Source organism: Oncorhynchus kisutch, linkage group LG5, assembly GCF_002021735.2.
Source record: "Oncorhynchus kisutch isolate 150728-3 linkage group LG5, Okis_V2, whole genome shotgun sequence".
NCBI lineage: Eukaryota > Metazoa > Chordata > Actinopteri > Salmoniformes > Salmonidae > Oncorhynchus > Oncorhynchus kisutch.
This window is the reverse complement of record NC_034178.2, coordinates 31468085-31479810: the sequence shown is the minus strand read 5'-3', so window position 1 is coordinate 31479810 and position 11726 is coordinate 31468085. Positions and strand designations below refer to the sequence as shown.

Below are 11726 nucleotides of genomic sequence, written 5' to 3'. Positions count from 1 at the left end.
AGGCCCCTGGTCATGAATGCAGAATTAGACCTAATCTTCAAACCACAGAACCAGTTTGCATCTCCTTTCTCCTGGAGTGTACACTTGTTCACTACTTTCCACAGTAGCATGGAGGGAGTTTCCACAATATTTATTGTACCAGTATTTCCTATCAAATCAGTGATGGGAAGTGCTCAAGTTGACACTTTGGGAGTAGCTACAGATAATTGGGACGTAAAACAGTTTTCTTCAGTACTGTGTGTTTGTTTCTTTAAAACGGTTGCGTGTTGCATTATGGGTGAGGTGACTAACATCACATTAGCCAATCAAATGGCTTGTATGCTGATACGTTGTTATGGAGTTAAAGTCAAACTGAAAACATAGAAGACTGATCAAACTTGGATTATGTTTGTTTATAAATTATTGAACATATATGATATATTTTAAAACTTGTATGAAATAGCCAGCGAATTTTCAAAAAAGATGTGTCTTCTGAATTGGCCAAGACTGGCTCTTTGCTCTTAACGTAACGTTGCTTTTGGTCTAGCTAGCTAAATTAGCTTAGTAGCTAGAGATCTAACGTTAGCCAGCCCTCTGTTCAGTAGCGAATGGCCTCGACCGAACGGTTGAGTGCATTGCGAGAGCGCAACAAAGACTTGTTGATGCAATTGAGGCACCAAACCGAAAGTTTGTTGACTATCACCGGCTCCAAAGGAAGCTCGGAGAATGATTCAAACCGGACAGTACAAAACAACACAACGAAAAAGCCAGGTCAGAATAAAGAAAAAAGTCCCCATACAGAGAACATGGTGACCCTGATAGATGGTGACTTAGGCACTGCTAGGTCTGCTCTCAGCAAACCTACTGTACAGTTCAAGGAGAGAGACGACACGGAAACACAGACAACAGCACCACTGAGAACTGAAGGTAGGTAACCTTAACAAGCTAGATATGCCAATGAAATGCAAAATGAAAAGGAACGGCTGACATACTAATATTGGCATATCAGTCACACAATAAGATTTCCATAGAAATAATGCTGAACCCATTTTTCCTCAGGTGAGGCAGTGGAATCTGTGAATGTCACCCTCTGTCAGACCTCTACACCATACCTTGTCACGGGAACCAAGCTTAAACCAGGCCAAGCTACAGAACACTCTACTGTTTACACAGGATTTCTTCAAGACCAAGGCAAAGGCCGTCCTGCAACTCTTGTCAGATCACTGGATATTAGTAGGCCCTATACCAGGCCTATTTACTATAATCAGGAGAATGAACAGGTGAGCAAAGTAAAAAGGGAGAAGGGAAATGTTGTTATTACACAAGTGGTGTAAGGACAGTTCTGTTAAAAAAAGTTGTTACTGTAGTAATTACACTATTACTACCATAGATAATATATAAAGAAAGGTTACTATACACGGGTATATCATCTCCAACTAGATGGCACTGTATTATCAAAGCGAGGCAGTTCAACCACAGATAGAACAATGAGCCAGATGTTTACCAGAATTATAGCATCCTGTTGGCATTTCCACTCACCACCAAATATGGTGATGAGAGGAAGCCCAGTGGCCGGCTGTGGGAGAAGATGGATGCCGACAAAATTAAAATGTTACAAACAGTTTTAAAAGTGTTTTAAAATTGCTTCGTTTAGAAGGAATGCAAGTGAAAATGTAGTTATTGCACATTTCACAGAGTAGGCAATCCCTAACAGAAGAATGCAATATATATGCTAGAACGCGCCAATAGGATCAAACTAGCTCGTGCTTGGCTCTGCCCACCTCCTTGTTCAGCCCATTATGATTAATTTCCTCCCATTGGAAACGACAGGCTGTGGCCCATCTTGGGTTAGTTATAAAAAATATTTGTTACAACTGCTTGATCTACCATTGCACTCACTGCTGTGTTTTTATTGAGCAACACATTTCACCTTTAATAGTCTCCTTAAAAATGTTGCCCTCTGCTTGTGTCCATAGAGGGAGCTGGGTAAATTCACATTCCAATCCTCTGGACTGGAGCAAACATCAGCCTCCGACAGACAGCGTCTGCAGCCTTTACTGGGCTATGACTGGATAGCAGGTATGCCAAGAAATGAGTTCTATACAGAAATTAAGCTAACCCAACCAGTTTATTGGGGTAGCAGCCAAAATGTTACTCTACTTGATACTGTTTTCTCCTCCCGTAGGGATTGTGGATGCAGAAAACTCCTTGACGGAGCACTCGGAGCAGTTCTTCAGTGATCTGCGCACTTTCCGCCAGGTCAACAGAGATGAGTGTGTCCACAGCCAACAAGCAGGGCAAGTGCATTCACTTAATGTAATATATTTTTTCTTGAGCTGTGAATCGGATTTGGGTATAGAGTATTTTTAACCAAAAGTTCAGACTGTAAGAGGGCTATTACTGAAATAGATAATAATTCTTATTTAATGAATGACTGTTGATTTTACCCTCCTCACAGATTATCTGAAGAGGACCTTTCACCCCCACCATTGTCAATAGAGAAGGAAGACCAACAGCACACCATGGACACTCACCAGTGTATGAGATACCATAGCAAGCTTTTGGATTAGACCTACATAATGTCACTATTGCTTACTGAAGAAGAGACCCTGAATACTATACTGTACTGTCTGATTCGGTTTCTCCTTGTTGTCTAGGTACGTTCTGTTACAGAATCAACAGCCGACTGTTCCCAACCCCATTGGATTCTCAGGAGTCATGCCCTGTGTGTAAGAAGCCCAAATACAAAATCCCCCACACTGCGGCTGAGCCAGCCTTTATCAGGTGAGACCACTCATCCGCCTGGTGCCACTTTTCATCTCACTCATCCTCAAATTCTACTAAAGTGAAGTCCATTACAAACCAGGATGGTGTTTTATTACCATCCCGTTATAACACTTGTCCTCGTCATAAAGAATATGCTTTTGTTTCTGTCCCAGGGTCAGCATCCCGCGCTCCACACTGTTGCCAGCATACAAGTACAAAGCCCATCGGAGGTGTAGCTTCGACCCCTCCGACAGCCTGGGTTTACCATCGGTGAGTGTGGCATGTTAATAAGAGAAGACTACATCTCTCCACACAATGTGGTTTTGACATTGAAACACACTCCTCAATCATTTGAATTATACTATTCTGTTATCATCTTGCTTTGTCATCTTGCTCATTCTCATTGCTTATCCGGCCCATAGTTCGCCCAAAAACTTTAAGGTTGTAGTTGTATCACAAGCCTTTGATTTGATGTTCCCTACAGCACTGTCTGTCAGGCTGGTCTAACACAGTCCCCAGCACTGGGCCCCAGCTCAGCAGCCTGGATCTGAGGAGCTCTGTGGACACGAAGGCGGCAAGCTGTGGCATCCCCTCTGCACAGCCACAGTCTAAGAAGTTTCTGGTGAGCCATTGCAAGATGAAAGAAAACATATCACAGGTCTTGGTGGCCATTGCAAAGATGTCTGCGTCTTAATTAACATGTGTTTGTTTGGCATACTGGTATGTGTGGATCTGGTTGATTGGTTTTCTGTTTTTTTTCTCAGGATTTCTCAGTGTCCAGAGTGTCTGGCAGTCAGCGTTCCGACCAGCTGCTTGACATGTCTCGTTTGGCCCGCTACCGTTTCCAGCGCCTGCCAACGGCAAACCACACAGCCCGTCCTACCCTGTGTTCTGACAACCTAACAGCACTATAAACCTGTGTAGTATTATGATTTCATATTTTTACATGAATTAAATGTTTAATAATGATGACGAATTAACCCTCAGCAGTTTTAACGTAGGATTATCATTGTGCCTATTTAATCATTAATGTATTGTAATTTTCTATCATACAGTTATATAATGTGTTAAGTGCTTGATTTTCATTTTGATGCGGTACAGATTTTATTAAAGGTGCAATATGCAGAACTCGCTCCGCCATTTCCTGGTTGCTAAAATTCTAATCGTTTATGTGATAAAACAAGCAATGTATAGTGTAGATAATAATTTCACAGCGGTTTAAATGGTTTGGTTATTTAAAATATATTGTATTTTCAGCTGTTTGAAGCTGGTGTACAAACCCGAAAGTAAAAGATACAAGAATGGGAAGCATAGAAATAGTGCACATAGAACATACTGCAACTTTTAAGATTGGTACCGAGATAATACGATGTAATTTGCTTAAATAGTATTACCATCAATTTACTTAATTTCCATTGTTAGGGTCGATAAATGAAATTAGATTTCACCTTGTTCTTTCTTTATGAATGCATGTTGATGTCTTTAGGGATTTGTGGTGGTAATGATGGGGATGATTTCTGGGGCTTCAGAGGGACAAATCGCAAACATTAGTGTAAGTGTTGTGCATACCGTAGAAACAATTTGACTTGACTCATTATAAAATAAATAAATTGACAGACGGAAAGTCCCTTGTTTGAATAATCTTAAAAAGAAAACCTTGCGCCTTTCCTTGAACTGTTCCTATGCCGTCATTGTAAATAAGAATTTGTTCTTAACTGACTTGCCTAGTTAAATTAAAAATAAATTAAAAATCAGACATGATTGCATAGACCAAAGCTATGGAGGTAGGGGTTTTCCTTTTATCACAACATTGGATAAGGAATTATGTTTTAAAATCAACATTATGGTATTTTTGTTGTTAAGATATTCAAGTCTATATCAGAGAAGTGTTTTTGTTGATGCAGCCAGTCTCTAGTGCTGTTAATTCGTCACCACCTACAGGTAACTCAATATAAAGGAAACACCAACATAGTGTCTTACATGCTGACCGCTAGGGCCGCCAGAACAGCCTCAATGTGTCTTGGCATAGAAGTCTTTTTTTATTATTTATTAAATTGGAGGGATTTTAAACTATTCTTCCACAATAAATTCTATCATTCGTTTTTTTGTTGATGGAAAACGCTGTCTCAGAGAAGCGTATCGTCCGCGGAATTTGGCGTGGGAGGCTGTGAAAAAGTTAAACGTTTCCCAACTTTATCCACCAGCGGCGACCGCTAGGCGATGACCAATCATATCGAGTGGTTCCCATGGCGAATTAGAGGCTATACGACCCAAGCTGGATACTTTCTTCAGCAAAGATGGCTGACAAAAATACTGGGATGGAAGGAATTATAACGCCATAACGAATCACGTAAAATAAAAATACAGTTGAGAGCAATATGTTAGTTAATATTAGAGACAAACGATTATGTATATTCTTTGGCCATAAAGTCAATTTACGAAAATCGCTATTTATCAAACTAGCTGACTAGCTAACATTAGCCAGCTTTATGGGTGTTGTAACATGAGTTTGAAATTGTAATTCTGTTAGTTTAATGTTTTAGGGACTCATGAAACAACCAGCAAACCACGCTGTCGTCTTGTGAAACAGTGGATGTAAAGAATGGAGCTGGCTAAAACATTTACCTCAAATTGAATGTTTAATGTTGTAAGCTTGCCTTGCTGATATTTGCCATTCAATGCATCTGAACTAAAGTAGCTAGCTAACTATTTTCTTGCTTATTGTGCAGTGGAGGATAAAAATACCCGTATGCCCTATGGATGTGTAGCTAGCTATGTAGCCGATCTGTGTATCGACTCTAAAACGTTTAGTAGTTCAGAACCTAGCTATGAACCTCAGCTATCATAGACAGTTGTATCAACTTCAGAACAGTCTGAATGACATTAATGAAGCCTATGGATTGAGTAGAATTTAATATAACTTTGTGCCAACGATGAAAGGCGTATATACAGGTAACGGCGTTCTTCGTTTGTTGAAAGAGAGTCGGACCGAAATGCAGCGTAGTGGTTAATCATGACTTTAATGAACAAAAGTGACGATACATGAAATAACTATAATAAATACAAAACAACAAACGGAACGTGAAACCTAATTACAGCCTATCTGGTGAAACTACACAGAGACAGGAACAATCACCCACGAAATACAAAGCGAAACCCAGGCTACCTAAATACGGTTCCCAATCAGAGGCAACGAGAATCACCTGACTCCAGATTGAGAACCGCCTCAGGCAGCCAAGCCTAACTAGACACACCCCTAATCAACCACAATCCCAATGCCTACAAAAAAAAACAATACGACAACACAATAACCCATGTCACACCCTGGCCTGAACAAATAATTTAAGAAAACACAAAATACTAAGACCAAGGCGTGACAATACATGTAGTTTTGACCATGCATGAGATCCCCACATTGTAGCCTGTAAATGTAATCTATTCACTGATCATGTACTCTAGATTGGCAAATAAAGGTGCAGTTCAGGAATGTCTGTGAGATTATTTTTCAGTCATATACCAGGAGTATCAAATTCCAGTCTTTGAATGATGCTGTGTCTGCATGTATGTATTACAATTATACACTTCAACAGTGTTTACCAATCCTGGTCCTGCGACATCAATGGTTGCACATTGTAACTATGCAATAGACTAGAAACATGCTTTAACTAGTTAAAGGCTGATTTGTAATTCATATATACATAAATATAATTTAAAAAACAGTACACTACACTTCCCATTCATTATGTAAATACTCTAAAACCAGTTCATCTCAATATCTAATTTCATTCCTCTGCATTGATCTGATAAAAACAGGATAGGTGTAGTATTTCATCAAATGGAAGGAGTTCATTTCAACCAGTAGAGAATGTGAAACGCTTTATTGAAAGAAGTTCATTATCCAAGGGTTATAAATACATTATGCATTATAAATATTAGAATTGTAATATATTATAAATACAAGTGTAATCTGTACTTCAAAGCACATCTGGTGTGCATTATAAAAACAGGAAGAAAGAGGGGGTGGCGAGAGAGGTGTAAAAGACAGAAAGGGAAAGAGGTAAGAACAGAGGAGCAATGAAGACAGCATATGATTAATGAATCACAGTGCTACCCTAATATTCACTCAGTTCATCACAATTACATAATAGAGTCTCTAGCGGTGTCTCCTAACCAGCCTTGGGCTCCCAGTGGGCCCGAAGGTTATTTTAAGAGTGGGTTAGGTGGCGACGTTGGCATCCTCTTTCATCTCAAAACATACCTGCAGAGAAGAGACAGGTGGAGAGAGTTAGAATGTTTAAAAACAAGGTTTAAACATGCTAACACTGTCAGTCATCATAATCATCAGCAGGTGAAATGCAAAACTGACCTTGGATCATTAATTCTGGGACTACTACATCTCTATTTCAATATAAAGCATCTCTTTAATAATACTCCCTGTTGACCCGACCAAGTGACCTCTCACCTCTGATCATGCTGTGCCCTCTATGTAGCCAGTTCAGATGCGGGAGGGGTTCACCAACACCTCTGATATAATCTAGAGGATTTAGGGAGAAAGGGATGAAGTGAAGAAGAGAGACTGTTATTGTGGAAATAAGGTAGTTAAAGAGACAGTGTTCCAACAGGAATCTGTGTGTGTGACCTCACCTGATGTCCACACTAAGCACAGACAGGAGGACAAACAATATAGGGTAGTTATAGAATGATGTGTCTTACTACTCTCCATGGTTGGCCCTCTTGCCTATTTGAAGGTGGAAGGAGCCACAGTTATACACCTGAGCCTGCTTACTGCACAACACAATCCATCAATCAGATTGATACATGAGTGTGTAGGTGTGGGTTACAGGGTGTCTAATTGTTCTACATTTTTGTCAATATGGGTGACTTAAAATAGCCTGTTTTGTTTCTGTACAGACGTCACACCCTTACCTAGACAGCAATCTCACATGAGAAGTAGAAATCAAAGGGAGAGAAACTGGGATTTGAATAACTGCAGTTGACCTAGCTAAGTACAGTGGGGCAAAAAAGTATTTAGTCAGCCACCAATTGTGCAAGTTCTCCCACTTAAAAAGATGAGAGAGGCCTGTAATTTTCATCATAGGTACACTTCAACTAAGACAGACAAAATTATAAGAAAAAAAATCCAGAAAATCACATTGTAGGATTTTTTATGAATTTATTTGCAAATTATGGTGCAAACAAGCAAGATTTCTGGCTCTCACAGACCTGTAACTTCTTCTTTAAGAGGCTTCTCTGTCCTCCACTTGTTACCTGTATTAATGGCACCTGTTTGAACTTGTTATCAGTATAAAAGACACCTGTCCACAACCTCAAACAGTCACACTCCAAACTCCACTATGGCCAAGACCAAAGAGCTGTCAAAGGACACCAGAGACAAAATTGTAGACCTGCACCAGGCTGGGAAGACTGAATCTGCAATAGGTAAGCAGCTTGGTTTGAAGAAATCAACTGTGGGAGCAATTATTAGGAAATGGAAGACATACAAGACCACTGATAATCTCCCTCGATCTGGGGCGCAAGATCTCACCCTGTTTTATTTAACAAATATTGACATGTGACGGGGTTGAGACTAGGGTGACAGGAATGAATACTGTAACAGGGTTGAAGAGACATCAGTTTCGATTTAAACAAGTTTAGTTTACTATCATACTACCTCCAAGATTTACCCCAAAACATTGCATTTCATTGTATGCAACCATGTAATAAGGACATTAGATATATTTAGAATACTCTTGGTTTTATTAACCAAACTGCAGTAAATATCGAAACAAATAAAAACCCATTAGGCACTAGGATACTTAATAACATTCAACAGGTTTCATCAGAAAAGTTCAACGTGTCATCAAACTGTATGTCACGCCCTGGTCGAAGTATTTTGTGTTTATCTTCATTTATTTGGTCAGGCCAGGGTGTGGCATGGGTTTTTGTATGTGGTGTGTATGTATTGGGATTGTAGCTTAGTGGGGTGTTCTAGTTAAGTCTATGGCTGTCTGAAGTGGTTCTCAATCAGAGGCAGGTGTTTATCGTTGTCTCTGATTGGGAACCATATTTAGGCAGCCATATTCTTTGAGTGTGTCGTGGGTGATTGTCCTTATTCCTGTGTTAGTTTACACAAGTATAGGCTGTTTCGGGTTTCGTTACGTTCTTTGTTTTGTAGTGTTTGTAATTGATTTGTGTTTTACGTTTGTTTATTAAACATGGATCGCAATCTACACGCCGCATTTTGGTCCGACTCTCCTTCACCACTAGAAAACCGTTACACTGTAGGAACATTTTCCAAGGGCATTTAGAATGCTAGTGTCAGCATGACTATCCTTCTTCTCAGGAGAACCTTATTCATTCATGGGTTTCTTCCTGAGAGTCTGGCCCACACATCTCTCTCAACCTCCACTTGGTGGGATGTCACACGCCATGGGGGTGGCATCATCTTAAGGACTTCATCAAACTGATACCAGTGGATGTCATCACAAGGAGGCCAGAAAAATCGGTTTGGTCCTACACCATGCATACATTTCACTTGTACACTCATTTCATCCGTGCCGAGGATGATGCCTGGATAAAGGTCAGCATCATATTCCACTACACACCACTGTCCAAGAAGACTTGGATTTCCCCACTGGATTTCATCCACATGTTGTGGATTTTCCTCATTGGCTGGCTGTTCTGGAGCAGCCAGTACCTTCTGCCTGAAACTGAAGTGCTGTGTGTTAAAGCATGTACAGTTTAGGTCCTTCTTTGTTGAACAAAGGCAGCTGACATCACGAGATATCAGCCCACCAGGAGAAAGGGTGATGCCATGGTGTATTCTCATGGTGGAAGGCACTTTTATCGGGCTTGGCATCATCTCCATCGCACGTTCAACATTGGTACTCTTCACAAAGAACAATTGCCCTGACCTTGAAGATCCTGGCTGTGGGGACTGCTCTGGAACATGATCTGGACTTTGTGGAGGAGTGGTCAAGTTCCTCAGTGCTCCTTTCCTCTCCTTGCTTCTTTTGTATGCTGCTCTCCACTGTTTACGCTGCTGACGCTGGTATCTCTCATTGAAATCACTTGCTTCATCCGAATGCTATACTATGGTTTGACCAGACCGGGTTATGTGTTGTGAAGCTAGCCACATAAAGGAATAGCCACAATAGTGGAATTTGCGGTTCGCCTTTAAAATAAAAGTCCCTCTTTGAAAGTGATGCAGAAGGTTAAAATTGGTGAAATCATGCCGTGTTTAAACTTGATATTGTTAAACATGGTTGGAATGTGGAGCAATGAAATGGGGTATCAGTCTACTCGGTGACACCAAGAGAACACAACTGTGCATAGTTTAAGGAAATATTAGCGTCGTAGCTCTTATTGCGGGACTTTGACTGTGGGAAATCACCTCCCCAGTCAGCCTATTGTGCGTATTGACATTGATCTACTAATCCATAGGTAAGGCTGTACAGTGAAATAAGTATGACACCAATGCAATTCTAAAGTCTAATACATCCAGTGTGATTTCAACAGATTTTTGTCAAATTAACAAATTATTGTATTTTGTTGCATTTATATAAGAACGTTCCAACCTCGTTTGCATGATCTATTCCAGCATGGAATGATTCCACTATTTGTATTATTTGCATGACTTTCATTGACTTTTATTTTGAAGACAAACCGTAAATTCCACGATTGTGGCTAATCCTTATTGTGGCTAGCTTCACATAGATGGGTCCGACCACCATTAATCAAATAATAACTGTCTTATAAATATTTTAGACGATGACACTTAGCTAGATAGTTAGCTAACTATAGCTACCGAAACAGATTATTTCGTTTTGCTATGTTTTTGAGGAAGAACTTTGTTTGCCTCCATCAGCTAGCTAGCTAGCTTTATTACCACCAGCACTTTACCAGCGTCATTATTATGTGACGTAGTGAAATTCGGGTCCTGATTGGTCCCAATAAGGATTAGCCACAATAGTGGAATTTGCGGTTTGTCTTCAAAATAAAATCTCTCAAACAGCGTTCTCTAATGAACCCTCTATGCACCTTTAAGACCGCTCTTTCAAAGTCACCGAGATCTCTTCTTGCCATGGTAGCCAAAATAGTGGGCAACTGGGCATTTTTATACAATTTCCCATTACCAGGGTTTTGTTAAGAAGGGATACGGCTTTTGTCGAAATGTTTGATTTATTTATTTATTTTACCTTTATTTAACCAGGTAGGCAAGTTGAGAACAAGTTCTCATTTACAATTGCGACCTGGCCAAGATAAAGCAAAGCAGTTCGACAGATAAAACGACACAGAGTTACACATGGAGTAAAAACAAACATACAGTCAATAATGCAGTATAAACAAGTCTATATACAATGTGAGCAAATTAGGTGAGAAGGGAGGTAAAGGCAAAAAAAGGCCATGATGGCAAAGTAAATACAATATAGCAAGTAAAATACTGGAATGGTAGTTTTGCAATGGAAGAATGTGCAAAGTAGAAATAAAAAATAATGGGGTGCAAAGGAGCAAAATAAATAAATAAATACAAATTAAATACAGTTGGGAAAGAGGTAGTTGTTTGGGCTAAATTATAGGTGGGCTATGTACAGGTGCAGTAATCTGTGAGCTGCTCTGACAGTTGGTGCTTAAAGCTAGTGAGGGAGATAAGTGTTTCCAGTTTCAGAGATTTTTGTAGTTCGTTCCAGTCATTGGCAGCAGAGAACTGGAAGGAGAGGCGGCCAAAGAAAGAATTGGTTTTGGGGGTGACTAGAGAGATATACCTGCTGGAGCGTGTGCTACAGGTGGGAGATGCTATGGTGACCAGCGAGCTGAGATAAGGGGGGACTTTACCTAGCAGGGTCTTGTAGATGACATGGAGCCAGTGGGTTTGGCGACGAGTATGAAGCGAGGGCCAGCCAACGAGAGCGTACAGGTCGCAATGGTGGGTAGTATATGGGGCTTTGGTGATAAAACGGATTGCACTGTGATAGACTGCA

General features: G+C 40.3%; 1 protein-coding gene across 1 annotated transcript; it reads left to right on the top strand.

The window, feature by feature from the left end:
- The first annotated feature begins 294 nt into the window (after positions 1-294).
- On the top strand, positions 295-3878 carry miip (migration and invasion inhibitory protein). Its single transcript, XM_020483043.2, has 9 exons — positions 295-906; positions 1039-1259; positions 1956-2058; positions 2165-2276; positions 2438-2517; positions 2637-2763; positions 2919-3015; positions 3230-3367; positions 3510-3878. The coding sequence occupies exons 1-9, from the start codon at positions 588-590 to the stop codon at positions 3657-3659; spliced, it is 1347 nt and encodes a 448-aa protein (XP_020338632.1). The 5' UTR covers positions 295-587; the 3' UTR covers positions 3660-3878.
- Positions 3879-11726: the final 7848 nt, after the last annotated feature.

Excerpts from the sequence above, each read along its gene's own strand:
- miip (XM_020483043.2), top strand. The coding sequence starts at position 588 with ATGGCCTCGACCGAACGGTTGAGTGCATTGCGAGAGCGCAACAAAGAC. Across the intron at positions 907-1,038 it reads AGCACCACTGAGAACTGAAG|GTGAGGCAGTGGAATCTGTG; the intron begins GTAGGTAACCTT and ends ATTTTTCCTCAG. Across the intron at positions 2,518-2,636 it reads CACCATGGACACTCACCAGT|GTACGTTCTGTTACAGAATC; the intron begins GTATGAGATACC and ends CTTGTTGTCTAG.